General features: G+C 35.2%; 1 protein-coding gene across 4 annotated transcripts in view; it reads right to left on the bottom strand.

Annotated features, from left to right (window-relative positions):
- MCTP2 (multiple C2 and transmembrane domain containing 2) overlaps positions 1–15992 on the bottom strand; it is a 214555-nt gene that overhangs the window by 33588 nt on the left and 164975 nt on the right. For all 4 annotated transcript variants that reach the window (XM_036735251.1, XM_036735246.1, XM_036735247.1 and 1 more), the window contains one exon: positions 2588–2710. In XM_036735251.1, the coding sequence (XP_036591146.1) occupies positions 2588–2710 (123 nt within the window). The remainder of the gene's footprint in view (positions 1–2587; positions 2711–15992) is intronic.

Genomic DNA, 15992 nt, shown 5'->3' with positions numbered 1-15992 from the left:
GTAGGACCAGAATTGGAACCTAGGTACCCTGACTATAAATCTGACCTCATTTCAGTGCATCATCATCTATGACTGAATTATAGACTGATTGTTGCTCCACATCAATGGAGGAAATTTTCATAATACATATTCTCCATACCAGTGAAATAATAGGTCTCAAGCAAAACAAAAATGTATATCTTATTTTGTCACAGAAAAGAGTAAAAAAAACCAACCAAACCACTCGATAGTCTTTAGAAACAGTGCTGCTTACTGTAGTCTGATCCATCATAGAGTGAATTACATCAAATATAAAGTAGGACAAAATGAAATATTCTATGGACAAAATCACTCCGTACATCATCACAACAAAGCTTCCTCAGCTACTTGTATTGAAGTGAATAAAAAAATAAAATACATTTTTGAGCATTTATTAGGTGCAGAGCACTGTGTTAAGTACTGGGGACAAAAATAGAAAAGTATCCATCCATTTTAATAGGGAAGAAAATGCAAAAGAGGTTCAGTTGCAGGGGAAATGAAAGGGTCCTATGCTCCTTAGGATGCAGCAGCAGAGGAGATATATTTACACACACACATACATGTTTACATATGAGATCACAGAATCTTAGAGTTAGGATTCAAAAATTCATATTTTATCCAACCTCCGATTATATAAAAACCCTTTATGACCATCTCAGGGATGTTGTATAATATATATAGCTCAGGGATGTTATATAATTTAATACATTTATAACAATATCTTAACAAGAAGGAACGTCCAAAGTCATCTATCCCAAACAGACCAGAATTAAAACCCACACCCTAACATTCATGACAAATGGTTATTTAGCCTTTGTCATGTTAATATAAAACCTGTTTTTATACAACTGCCACCTGTTGTTTCTAATTCTATAACCTGTGATAAAATGCAGTAAGTTTAATTACTTTTCCATGTTTTTTAGATACTTGAAAACTGTGATCATGTTACTACAAAATATTCACCAAATTAAACTTCTCCAGTTAAATTAATCTCTGTACAGCATGGTTGTATGTCTTCCAAATCTTGGTTATCTTCCTTAGGATTCATTGTTCAATCAATCAAAAAGGGATCTATTGACCCTTGAGCTTGGTTTCCATCCCCAACCTCACCAATATTTGGAGAGAGAATACATTGCAAAAGAACTGCCACTGATGCCACCCTCCTTCTTCAAAAGCCCTTGAAAAATAGAGTAATAATCAATTGATGCTCCTTTTATTCTGTGGCTTGGAAACTTCCCTTCACATTCCTGTAAGTCTTGTGCTCTAGAGTAATCATCTTAGATACCTTTCCCTGAACCTATTTATTGCTAATCTAATGACCTTTGCCCTTGTCCTCCTTGACTTTTGAATGACTTCTTCCATTACCCATCATCTCTTCTTCTGGATATTCATGTCTTCCTTGGCTTCCAAGGCATGGTTCTCTCTTGGTTATCTTCATGCCTCTGTCTCCATTATTAGGTAATTATCCACCCCACCACCCTTCACATACATAAATATACCAAGTGCATTTGTCCCTCTAGGTTCTGCCCTCAGCTCTTCTCTTTCTTCTCTTCAGATGGTCTTCTTTGGTCATTGCATCAGCTCCTGGGATTTCAATGATTGCTTCTGTGCAGAAGACTTCAAAATCTATATGATTAGCTCTCATTTCTCTCATCTAAACTCCAGTTTTTCACTTTCCGCTACCTGCTGGACACCTCTACGAGAAGCTCAAATTCAACATATTCAAAATGGAATTCATTATTTTCCTCATTAAGCCTGATCTATTCTCTTAGTACCTAGGGTCACAAATTCAGAGTCTTCCTGGATTCCTCCTTTCTTACCCCTCCTATTGAATCTGTTGCTAATTCCTATTGATTCCACTGTGCTATCACAAAGTATACCATGTTTGTCCTCTTCTCTCCCTCTTTAGAATCATAATAAGAACTGAGTTCACAGTTAGGTGAGGCATACAGTGCAAATATTCTCCCCATTTTATAGATGAGGAAACTGAAACTCAGACAGGTTAAGGAATTTTTCCTCAGTTAGTAAATGGTGGATCTGGGAATAGAATTCTCTTCTCCTGACTCAAGATACATTCCACTATACCACATTGTCTCTTACGTAATCAATTTATTCTATCCCCAAGGATATTATTCTTGATATAAATCTCATTCTAATAAAATAGCATGAAAATTAGTCATAAAGCCAAGTCTATCCAATCTCTTATATGAGACCTAGATTTAATCATAAAGGATGTTATCAATCCACACCCTTCTAATGAAGTCAGATTTCAGTAACTTGCTTAGAAAGAGAATTGAAGAGAATTGTATACCATAAATACTTATGTTCTTTCTGCATATATAACACTACTATGTCTTCTAGAGTGAGAAAGATACATACCTGAAGGCTGAGCCATTGACATGCCTTAGGGGAAAGAGGCTCTGCTATATACAAATAAAAAGATAGCCTCAGTGAAACTAATAGGCAATAATGTTAAATATGTCTAAAATAAAACAAATTTGGATTATGTTTTTAAACCAACAAATTATTCTTTACTCAAATGTCAAAGCTGATAGGGAGCTTGGCTTACCTGGCTTTCTTGGACACTGCTGACCTTTCCTTTTGTGGGTCTGATGAAATTATAAACAAGGAGCAACAATAAACCCAGGGGGATCATGTACAGGTCAAAATTCCAGACAGTGACCAGAAACACCTGAGGGGGAAAAGTGAGACCACATGAGAAAACAGGAGGAAGAGAACTATGATCTATCGTCATGTCATTGAATATCAACTTGCTTTTAAAAAAATAAGCCTAAAACCATTACCATTTTTTAAAAAATAAGAAGGTACTATAACATTCAATAAAAATAAAAAGGCAGATGAAAAAAAATTTGACTTACCAGGAGAGGGAGAAGTTACAAGAATAAACAGTCAGCTCATCAGGATATCGTTCAGTTTTAGAAATCCCATCCACTAAACTACCTTTGAGCCTTTAAAGTAGCTATTTTTTGTTTTATTTTGTTTCCTTCCTTCCTTCCTTCCTTCCTTCTTTCCTTCCTTCCTTCCCTTCCTTCCTTCCCTCCCTCCTTCCTCTCCTCTTCCTTCCTTCCCTTTCTTTTCTTGCTTGCTTGTTCCATGAGGTCCTCTGATTAGCTAATAGCATTGTCAATCAGGAAAATGGGGTGATAACAAAACCAAAACAGAAGTTATTTTTGGAGGATACTCCCAGGCTAAAAAGTAGAAGTTTAGGAACCTGAATTCTTTAATGTTATCAACAAAAGACTGCATCATTCCTGACCCCCACCCCTCTCCCCATACTATCAGGTGGTACTACTAGTAAGTGATTAGAGTTCTGGACCAGGAGTTAGGAACATCTAAGTTCAAATACGGCCTCAGAAACTTAGAAGCTGTATGACCCTTGGCAAGTCACTTAACCTGTTTTTCTCAGTTTCCTCATTTATAAAACAGGGATAATAACATCTACCTTCCAGGGTTAGTTGTAAAGATCAAATAATGTACTTTGAAAATCTTAAAGGACCATATAAAAGTTAGTGATGATGATTATGATGAAGCAGATGACTTTAGGGTTTCTTTTGAACAAGAAAACCTGAATATGATCAACCTAATTAAGATCATAAAGGCTATTTTCAAAGGGTTAGGGTCAAAGATAATGGATCTTTTCCCCCTCACCATAGCAGCTCATAGAAATGTGTGTATCTATGAAGACATGTTTGTATACATATATGTGAGTGAGTGTCTATATGTATATATACACATGAGATATGCATGTGTGTATGTGTGGGTACATATATGTACACACATAGAGAGATAGATTGATAGAGATATAGCATGAGGTAAAGGGGGTAGAAGTGGGGATATGATTTGATTCAGTAGATGAAAATTATTGCTGTTAGACATTATGAGTGTGGTCAAGAGTCTCCGTATTCAAATACCATTTTAGGCTTTGGAAAGGACACAAGGTTTGTATGATAGAAAAGATATAGTAAATTGTGGGTTGTTAGTTATGAAAATTTGCTTATTTTCTTATAATATTCTCAAGGATGTCCCCGATGCTTTTGTAAATTGTTTTTTTTATAAAACTATAGAAATGGGAAGCATATATATATATATATATATGTGATACACATGCATGTATATGTATATTTGTGTATGTGCATACACATATATTTAATATTCTCAAGGATGTCCCTGATGCTTTTATAAATTGTTTTTTTTATAAAACTGTATAGAAATGGGAAATATATATGTGATACACATGCATGTATATGTATATTTGTGTATGTGCATACACATATATTTAATATTTTTAAGGATGCCCTTGATGCTTGTGTAGATTATTCTCATAAAATTGTATAGAAATGAGAAATTATGTGTGCATACACACATATACATATTATATATATATATATACACACATACACACATAGATGTATGTCTGTATACCTAAAAGTATTTATGTCTGTACATCTATCTATCCTTATTTTCCCATTTCTATATAATTTTTATGAGAATAATCTACACAAGCATCAAGGACATCCCTGAGGGCATTATCAGGGAATAGGCAGGTTTTCACAAATGACATCTCACAGTAGACTGTATCTTTAGTATCATACAATCACTGTGTCCTTTGCAAAACTTGAGATGATGTTTCAGTGCAGTGACTCTTGACTGTACTCATAACATCTTAATATCAATGATTTTTATCTATTGAATTAGATAATGCTCTCATTTCTACTCTCTTTACCCTAGTCCTGAAACACACACACACACACACACACACACACACACACGCACACACACACACACACACACACACACACATCCATATATCCATCCATACACATACACGCACACATATTCCCAGGAGCTGCTATGGTAAGAAAAGCAAAACAAAACATTCATCACCTTTGACTCTAACCCTTTGAAAATTGCCTCTGTGAGCTTAATTGATTTAGTCCTTAAATGACAATCACAAGAACAGTCAGACTATATTAATTTGATGGCAGTGTGGTAATGAACAGAGAGCAGTCCTGGAATCTGAAAGACCTGGGTGCAAGTTCTGCCTCTCCTGTGTGTGTCCAAGCTCTAGTCACCTAATCTTTCAGTGCCCACCCCCCCAGACAACCCTTTTAAACAATAAATGGCAGAGTAGATGTCAATATGCATAGATTTCCACTTTGGGAGTTTCCTGTATCTATGAAATCATAGGTTCATTCCACTAAGGAAAAAAAAAGGTCTATGCTTTGAGGAGCTTCTTTTTCTTTAGATACTTTGAGAATTGCTCCCTCAGTATCCTCAATATTATGTCAACTCAAATACTGACCTCTTCTCTGTATACTTCATCTCTTTAAACTGATTTTTCTTGCTTTCTTTTATTCTTGCATTTCTACTTCCTTCAGACTGCTATGCTACAATCCAAATTATGTGGCTCTACTGATGGTGAAAAGGGTTCATTCAAAAACTCTTCACAGGTCTTTTCCATCTTTTGTTCCTTTGTTGTCCTGGTTTCATCCATAAAATCCCTTAGGATGTATCTTACCAAGGTTTCATTAAATTGATTTTGCCCTCCCAACTGCTTATTTTTGGTTTTTGAATCAATATTGCATTTCATGTCCTATCACCCTTCTCCATAACATTTTGTAAAATTAATTCATATTGTAAACCAGTGAGTGCCTTTGACTGCCACATTCTTCCATTAGTCATTTAAGTCAAATGTTTTCAGTTTTTTTTTTGGACACCTTATTCTGGTAACTATTATAAGACAGGGATAGAGACCGGACCTATGATTTTATTGGCATAAGGAAGTCCCAGTTTCGGAAACTTCCTTCACCAGTGCGGGTTAGCATTGTGGCTTATAAGATTAAAGAGCATTTAATTTAAAAACATTAAAGAGCCTAGAACATTAAGAGGTTAAGAGATCTCCCCAGGGTCACAAAACCAGTATGTACCAGGGGCAGAACTTGAACCCAGGTATTCCTGGCTTCTAGGGCAACTCTATTCAGTAAGGCAAGCTTCTTCTGGGCAACTGATAGACATCTGTTAAACTTTTTAAGGAAAGGTTATCATAAGTTTTGATGGCTTTATCCTTCAGCCATTACTGATTTTCCATTATTAATAACTTCTTTAAATTGGTTGGTTTAATGACAGAGGAAATTGTGTAGTTCTTTCCCTTTGGCTCAATGCTTCAAAGCTGTGCATAGGCCTGAAGACCTCCCTGATGCAGATACCATTTTTGACTTTCCTGATTTGATCATCTCTATGATGATAGCCATTGTGCTTCCAACTCTAGATGGTTGAGTTTCTAAATCTCCCAAAGACATTTTTTTTGCTCTGTATCCCAGCATCTCTTCACAGAGATCATTAGCATCGTTCCTTTGCTTTACTCCTCATTTCGACCTTGGCTTTACACTCCTGAATTTCTCAACTGCTTGTCTTCTCCTCATGAGAGTCCTTTTCTGTGAGGGTTAACATTTTCTCAGTAAGCCAAGACAACAATTTCATTACAGGCAAAATTTAGGTTAAAGCAGTACTCAGGCATCTCATTCTCTTTTCAATCTTGGCAATACTCAGGGTTCACCATGACTGCAAAAATAGAGCCACATAGCTCCCAAGTCCTACAAGATATCACTTTCTTGGGAGGTGATCAGAAGCATGCGCAACTTTTCCATGGGTTGATAGACATACCATATATTTTTTCTCAATAAATATTTCTAGTATTCATAAACTTGGGGAAAGCTGCTACCATCCCACAATTCAATTAATTTAAGTAAATTAAGTATATTTTCTCTTTCATATTCTTTCTTCTAGCTTTATATCAATTCTGATCCTTGCTCTAATAAGACAACTTTGGATCCAGCCATGACAACCCTGTCAATAACCAATTTGAACTCCTAATTTAAAATGTTACCAATTTCATTTGTGTCTATTTTATTTCCTACTTCTGAACCATGTTTTCCAAAAATGGTGTTCCCCATCCTCCCCAATGCTCACCTTTCTAATGAAGTCACTGAATGTCATTCTATCTCTAGATTCTGCCTTTTCATTGGCTGTTCTCCATTCTTAGAATTCTCTCCCTTCTCACCTGTGTCTTCTGGCTTCCCTGGCTTCCTTCAAGACTCACCTCAAATTATTCCTTACACAATAGGCTTTTCGTAGTCTCTACAACTCTCAACTCCTTGCCTTTCTTTGTATCCCCAGTAGTTATCCTCTGGCACCTTATGAACACTTGATAAATATTTGACTGATCCATCAGATATTCACTTAAATTTGGATTTTGTTGACTTAATAGAATTTTTCAACTTGCTTACTTTTTGTAAAAAAAAAGTCTGAACATTTCATGCTTTCATGGGGGTCATTTTGTATATCATGAACACAGCTCAAGAAGATAATCAAATATCTCATAAAATACTTCTTTCCCTTGGATGGAGAATAAAACCATCTACTTGATTTGCCTCTCTAATAAGAACCATGAGCCATGATTTTATTTAGTTGCAACTTACTTCTATCTTCTGGTTTCCTAGTGAAAAATGTTGAGATTCATATTAAGTAGCATGGCCAATTTTTGGTTACTGGTAAAGTATTTCATAAGTTTGAGTACCACAGCTAATATTTATTGATGGTCTAAAATATATTTAGCACCTTCTGATACCTCTTCTACCACTTCAGTTGTTACTACTACAGAATCAGAAGGGAGGCACATATAACTGAGGGCTATTTTATATTTCCAGCTGCTGGATAATTCAAGACCAAGTTCCCAACTTAATAGTGACCAACATCTCCAAATTTAGTTAGGTGAGTCCTTGGGAAGTCTATTGCTGAGATCAAGCTGAAAACACTTCTGGCATGAGGCAACCTCCCAAAGCTTGTTCTTAATTAACATAACCTTTGAGAAGTAAGGTTCATTATCATTCCAAAGATAGGGATTGGAGTGACACTTTTAAATGGACAAATGAGGAATGAAAATGCTAAATATTCTAATTTACTTTTTTTTAACTATTGAAATAATTAAAACTAAATTTAAACATATCTTTAAAGTGAAGATTTAGTTGGTAGTTTGGTTAATATAATCATTATTGACAATCAACAGGATGATCATTAAATTTCCATTTCACTTTGTCAAAGAATGTCCTGAAGTACAAGAAGACATATAAGACTCATAAGAAGACATATAACTACTAGGTATTTAATATGAATATAAAATGTTCACATTTGGTAATAGGACATATGAAAAAAAAAACGCAAGCTTAACCTAGAGACAAATCTGCTTTATAAAACATGAGTGATCTGTACCCCTACCCCAAAGTAAAAACTGAATCTAAAGGAAAATAAATTAGAAATGGCTTATACTATAAATAATATTTAATAATCAAAGTAAAAGCAAAGGCTGAACAGACATTTTGGAGAAAAACCAGAGAGAATAAGACCCCAGAATTCAGACCTGACTAGACTTCTGTTCTAGCACTGAAAAGAACAGTAACATCCTAGCCAGCATTGGTGACGGGTCAAGTTGATTTCATCTGATTAATGCAATGCTATTTCAAAAAGCCTAATGACTTCAAGCAAATGCTATTGAGGACTGGATGCTGTTTCATCTGAAAAAGTACTGAGGAGAGGGGGGGTCTATCTATTTCTGTTAAGTTCCACTGGAGCCATCCTTTTGACAGAAATGTAAAAGATGAGAGAAGACAGCCTCAACTTAAATCGCACACATCCTTCAGGAATATTGTTTGAATGAGGCAGCCTTCTTGTTCGACTGTACATCACAACTAGAGATTCAATATTATTCATTATTATAATAATCATAAGGTATTTATTAATTGATATTCCATGCACTCTTTTTGGATGTTTGAAGTTTAGGCAATGCAAGTAGATACTGAATTTATCATAGCTTAGAATGTGTTCTGAAATGAAGAATCCCAGTTCAGTTCCAAAACACCCCAAGGCAAAGGAAACAAATGTTATTCTAATCACATTAAAAGCTCTTTTGTTACCACAACAAATGAAATGTGTTTTTTTTCCTAGTATAAATTACAAAAATACTCTTTCTCAAGAAATTTTGGTTATTTCTGATGACTCTTCTTCAGTCTTGTACACTTTTATATCAAGGATTCACTAACACTTATATCATAATCAAATTAGTAGTAATCCATGAGAAATAAACAAAAAAAAATCCAAAAAGAAATATCAAAGAAAATTAATTGGTGATATTCCCTGACCCCAAACTGTAGCACTGACAAACATTTTAAGACATTTATAGAATATATGACACCGCTTTAGGTGGCAAGACTTTTATAAAGTTCAACTTGGTGTACTTCCTGGCTTTAAGAAACCTAAAGCACAATAAATGAAGGTGCTGCCAAATATAATTTAGATCTTACTTTATGTTTGTAAAAGCATATGCTTTATGTTTTATATCTACTTAAATATTCTTTTTATATATAGTTACATAAATATATGTGTGTATATATGTATATGCTTGTTGACTACTTGACTGAAGAATAAGATTAAGAACTGAATTATTTCCTGCTATTGATCAGTAAACAGCATAACAAGGTGTACTGTTGACTATGTATATATATATATATATATATATACACACACATATGTATATGTGTATATATGTGTGTGTGTGTGTGTGTGTGTGTGTGTGTGTGTGTGTGTGTGTATGCGTATGTAGGTTAAGCACACACATTTTTTAGTCATTTTAGTTGTGTCCAACTATTCATGACCCGACTTGGGATTTTCTTGGCAAATATACTTGGAGTGGTTTTCCATTTCCTACTCCAGCTCATTTTAGAGATGAGGAAACTGAAGCAAACAAGATGAAGTGACTTGCTCAGGGTCACATAGCGAGTAAGTAAGGCCAGATTTGAACTGAGGGAGATGAATCTTCCTGAGTCCTGGTCCAACGTTCCCTCCATTGTGCCACCTAGCTGCCACACACACACACACACACACACACACACACACACACTGATAGATATCTTTGAGATGTATATATATATATATATATATATATATATATATATATATATTTGTGTATGTATACACACACACAAACATATATAGTTTTACACCTTATTTTGTTATTTTAATTGTATGTATTGTATATATACACTTGTGTCTATCTATAGTTATATCCCTTGTTGTTTACTGATCAATCACAGGACCTAATCCAACCTAATTCAGTGCTTACTTTTAGTCTTCAGTCAAGCAGTCAATAAGCATTTATTGTTTACCATGTATCAGGCACTGTATGAAATGCTGAGGAAACAAAGGCAAAAGGCAGCTTCTGCTCCCAAGGTGCTCCTGGTCTAATGCAGGAAACAACATGCAAATAACTATTTACAGAGAAGAGATACACAGGATCAATTAAAGATAATTAAGAGAGGAAAGGCACTAGCACTAAGACATATATACTTAAGAAAGGATATAGAAATATTGGATGTAGTAATCTCAAAGGAATTTTTGGAGGGTAAGTATCCAAAAGTCTTTCTTATCCAGCAGTAGTTGGTACATTTAGGAGAATGTGAAAATTACTTAAAATAACAATAATAGAGAGCATTTCTGGAGTACTTAAAATTTTCAAAGTACTTTCCATATTTTATTCATTTAATCCTCACAACCACTCCATGAGGCAGGTACTATTATTATCTCCTTTTTATGGAAGGGGAAACTGAGGCCTATGGAGTTTAACCAGGCTTGGCCAGGGTCACATAGTGGGTAAAGAAGCTTTTCAAATAAAGGGCAGTGCTCTGTTCAGTGTGCCATCTACCGACGAACACTCAGTTACTTTTTGTTGTTGTTGAGGGAATTAATTTCTTGATCGGGACTCTGTTAGTAATGGAAAGACTTGTATGATTCAAACTTTGTGGAGATGGAAATCTGCTTTCATTGACTAAAAGCTGTAATTAGGAAAGAAGGCCATAGAGATAGCAAAGTACGGTAGAAAGATTACTTACTGACTCTGGTGTTAAAGGACCTGGGTTCAAATCCTACCGGTTACATTTACTACATTGATGACTTTGCAAAAGTCACATTCACATAATCTCCATGGGCTTTCATTTCCTCATTTAAAAAGTGAAGGGGGGCAGCTAGGTGGCGCAGCGAGTAGAGCACCGGCCCTGGAGTCAGGAGGACCTGAGTCCAAATCTGGCCTCAGACACTTGGCACACTTACTAGCTGTGTGACCTTAGGCAAGTCACTTAACCCCAATTGCCTTGCCTCCCCCCCTCCAAAAAAAATAAAAATAAAAAAAAAAGTGAAGGGGTTGGAGTAGATGGTCTCCGATATGCCTTGCCATCTCTGAAACTATGATTCTCTCATCATATGAATAAAACAATAGTAATAATTGATAATAAAGAGGTAAACAGAAACAGAATTAATGGGCTTAAAGCTTTTCCTTTTGTGAACATTAGTACTCCTCTATCTTTTTCCAAGGTGTTTAGGCATTATAAGGCACCACTTTATAGAAACAGGTGAGTTATCTATACAGGTCTGTCCCTGAAAAGTTAATGTAAGGTTTTATTTGTGCAATCCTATTCTGACTTTCTTTATTTAATTGGAAATATGATCCTCTGTAAAAATGACACTTAAGAAAGCAAGGAATCTTTTAAAATTCATAAAGGAAAATACAATTGTTAATTACATACATTGTCAGATATGAATATAATTCCTGCATGGTATGCCTGGATATGGATCCCCACACTGTAATATCTCACCTTGGGTATAACCACCTATACTCTCTCTCTGCTAACTGATTTAGACAGGCTATCTTTAAGCAGGCAGTTTTAAATTCCCAGAGAAGGACTACCACCATGAAGCTACAATTAAACTCTCTCTGGTCCTAAGGGGAAACCTGTTGTAGTTATATACATTTCCCAATCACCACCTTGAGCTCCTATCAGTATGCCTCTATGTAAATACTTACATTCATTAGACATCCACAATAAAACACCATTAGATCTTAAATATAATTTACTTAATAAGGTAAAAGCAATAATAATCACAGGTGCTTAATATAAATGGAGAAAAAAATCAATAAATCACAGGTTGCAGATAAACCTGAGTAATAGTCTCCCATCAAAGAACTTGGTATTTGTGGGGGAAAATGGACATATACTTAAGTAAAACTAATATGGAGACACATGAGTGAAGAAAATCCTTATACTTAAGGTGATTCTTAGTTCTGGAATTCAGGCCTTCTTGTCTCTTCTCTCTTAATTTCTCTACTTCTTGTCCCCACAATTTTCCTGCTGGGTAAACTCCTGGATTAAGTCTATTCTAGGACTGATGAAGCGTTGTCAAGTCACTTTAACGATCAGTCTTAAAATGGTAGGGAGAAAGTCATACTATTTTATAAGCTAGCAGTCCCTTTTAAGCCAGAGAACTACAAAGCTTATGAGGCTGGCCTTCTTCTGTGTAATGCCAAAAAGCACAGCTAGCTCTTCACTTGCAAAGATTCTATATCATCCATCCAATCGGCTTGCAGCAAACCAGTTGCAAAACTTATTTTTCCTTCCTGCTCTTCCTTTTTCACGCCAGAGGGGGCAACAGAGTACCTGTGAGGAAACTCTTATCTTTCTCATTGTAGATGATGTTAGCCAGCAAAATAGCCACCTGCTAGTCAGAATCAGTCTTTCTCTAGCCAATCAGGAACTGGCACCTGAAGCCTACTACACAAATCCCTTATGTCTGGCTTTTCCACTCCCTATTTCGTCTTCTGCTCTACTTTTAACTCCTTCAGCTGGCTTCATCAAATTGTATTCATTCAATGGCTTAAATCAGTGCATCCTCTGATAATGAGTGGAGTTAAACCCTCACAAACTCCTCTTTCTCTTAGTTATATAGCCAGGAGTCTTTACAAAATCATCCTATAGTCTTTAAATTGTCATATGATTGCTCAATTTGTAAATTTTAACTTCAGCTCCTCTCCCTGAACTTTTTTTTTAATTGATAGTGGCATTTCAATATAATTGGCTTACTTTTATAATCCCATATATTTTATACATTTAAAAACATTACCCTGAGAAGGGATATAGGCTTTATGAGACCAACAATGGGATTTATGAAACATAACAAAAGGTTAAGAACTTCTCTATACTAGACTGAAAAATACTTGTTTAATCCAATCCCTTCCCTGATAGGCTACACACTACATTACTTAGCTACTCAAACATCCAATCCTTTTGCTTTGTATTTCATTTAGAAACTAATGGGTTAATCTAGGCGGAATGAAAGATGTAAAAGATATACTATGGGCTAAAATGTAAAAATCAGTGGTATACAAATAGGGAAGCCTATTTTCTGCAAAAAGTTTAAGGGCAGAGTTGTTACGTATTTTCTCAATCAAGTCACTTCACCTCATTTGAATTAAGTCATAAGATAGATGCTTAATCAAACAATTTCAATCATAGTCCTTAGTCTAAGTATGAAAAGTCTTTGAAAGACACTTGATGAAAGGAAATGACTCAAGAGTGGAAGCCTGTTCTAATTGGTTGTGGGATTACATTACATCCTTTGGGACATGTATAAAAAGTATCGTTACCTCGGAGCAAGAGTCTTTCCAATGTGCCTGTGAGAAGGAAGTATTTGGTGGGAAGAAGGAAAGATCTTAGCTTCATTTGTGGCCAGATTCTTTCCCCTAACCCTCTAGCTCTCCCTCCCCTTCCCCTTAGTCAGAGAAGGACCTTAAAAGCTTCAAAGGGTCTGAAAGATGTTAGGCTTCTCATTTTCCTATTGGTGTCTTAGCAGTAGCCCTGGATCAGTGGGTGCCTGGGTCTCCACGAAGAGCTATGGAGAGACATGCCTAGCAGAAAAAAGCACATCATTAATGGTATTATTTAATTAATGGCATAATTACATTATGAATGAATGAAAAGGACTTTCAACAACCAGAAGCTCTGAGTTGTCCCTTTTTTGCCATATGTACTCTCTAAGCTTGAACCCACTTTACTTTTGACTCTGAACTCCTTATGGGAGATTATATCCGAGAATATTGGAGACCTTTTGTAAGGAAAAGTTATTTAGGAATGGATGACTTAAATGATTTTCAACTGATAATCTTGAATGGGGGGCGTGGCAAGGGAAGCATGCAAATTCAAACTCAAATTGATGGCATTAGAGTATCAGATCAAGTGGTACCCTGAGAGCCCTGAAGGAGAGATGGAGCCAGATTCTGGAGATCCAACAAATCAGTGGGAGAAGGAAATGGGATATTTCCTCATATGGGCTGCAATACTAAAGTGAAATAATGAGGGACCATGTTTACTGAAATACAGTTCAAGAAGGATTCTTAAAATTCTGCCAAGCCAAGCTTCAAATAATATACTTTGAAACAGTTTCCTAGATTATAATAACTAGTTTCTATATATAAAGTTTTTGTATGAGATGTGAGTATAAAATAATGAAAGTGATTTCCACAAGCCACTGGGAAAAATTCTTTCATTGACTCACCTCGTACTTCTAAATATAACTGTAGAATATGTATGACAGAGGCATGGAATTTCACTAAAAGATCAAAGGGCCATACATTTAGAGCTGGAAGCTAGCCCATCCTCTTTACATTACAGGAAACTGAGGCCCAAAGTGGCTAAGTAGCTTATAAACCACTCAGGTCATATAAATAATAAGTGGCAGAACTGTGATTTGGACTAAAAAATTCAAAGGTAATTCGCTTGTGTTTTTCCTTATAATTATTCTATTAGTGTTAAGCAGTTTTGTGCTACCTAATGATTGGGTCAGTTGTAAGTACACAAAACTAAAGAGACATATTAAAAATGAGCTAGAAAAAGAAGAAACTTTTTTAATATTTCCATTATCTAGGATCTTGAAACCAATTGAAATTTGATTTATTCAAAATTACATTTAAACAACAATTCAAAGAAGGTCAATTACATAATAGTCATGAACTTTGTGTTTTCTAGTAAACTAGACTCATTAAAAATAAAGACTGAAATGATAAGTAGATATTTTAAATATTTATACCAGAAATTCTACACTATGAATATTCATCAGTGTAACAAGTGCATTGTTTAAGGATACACCTCTGACAGAGATGCTATATGCCCCATTCATTCTTCTTGTCAAAGAATTTGAAGTTGCTATGTTTCTGAAAACTCAACTAAGAACATGTGTAGTCACTCATATTAGAAGTCATTACTGCATAAAATCAATGAAAGAGGGAGGAATTTTTTCATCAAATATTTAACGTAAGAACAATACATTAACTATTTTATCAATTGAAAGAGATGGATTATATAGTGAACCATGACAGTTCTACTGGTACATAGAGTAGCATAATCAATTTCTGACAATATCAAGTATCTATATTATAGCAAAATCAAGAAATTAAAAAAACCCAAAAGCCAAAATTGATCAAAATTAATAAGCAACTACTATATCATAAATACCATGTTAGCTGTTTAAAAACCATATTTTATTTTAATGGGTTTTTTGCTTCTTTGCTTCTATATTTGTGTTTCCAATCTCTTGTTCTTTCTTTTATTTGGTGAGACATGTCAGTGCAGATTCCAGTTTTTCTATTTTGCCTATTATTTTTGCTGCACAGCCATAAATTCTGCTTCCATAATTTTCATTTCTCTTTTTGAATCACTCAGGAACAGAGTGTTGGGGTTTCATGTTCTCATCACATTCTATAGGGTTCTCTATCTAATCAATTGTTGGATCATTTTATTTTGTTTTGCAGTATTTATTCATGGATACTTGAACTTGTTTACTGGATCCTGAGGCCATATTTCCTTCTCTCTCTCTCTCTCTCTCTCTCTCTCTCTCTCTCTCTCTCTCTCTCTCTCTCTCTGTCTCTCATATTTTAACATTCACTTAACTTCTTTCAGTCTTAAATTTTCTCCTCCCCTTCAGCCTCTCCCCCTCATTGAGAAGTCAGGCAATATGGTACCCATTATACATGTGAAGTCATGCAAAACATTTTCCCATATTAGCTATGTTGCAAAAAA

The sequence above is a fragment of the Trichosurus vulpecula genome, chromosome 8 (assembly GCF_011100635.1).
Source record: "Trichosurus vulpecula isolate mTriVul1 chromosome 8, mTriVul1.pri, whole genome shotgun sequence".
Taxonomy (NCBI): domain Eukaryota; kingdom Metazoa; phylum Chordata; class Mammalia; order Diprotodontia; family Phalangeridae; genus Trichosurus; species Trichosurus vulpecula.
This window is presented reverse-complemented; position numbering and strand designations above follow the sequence as displayed.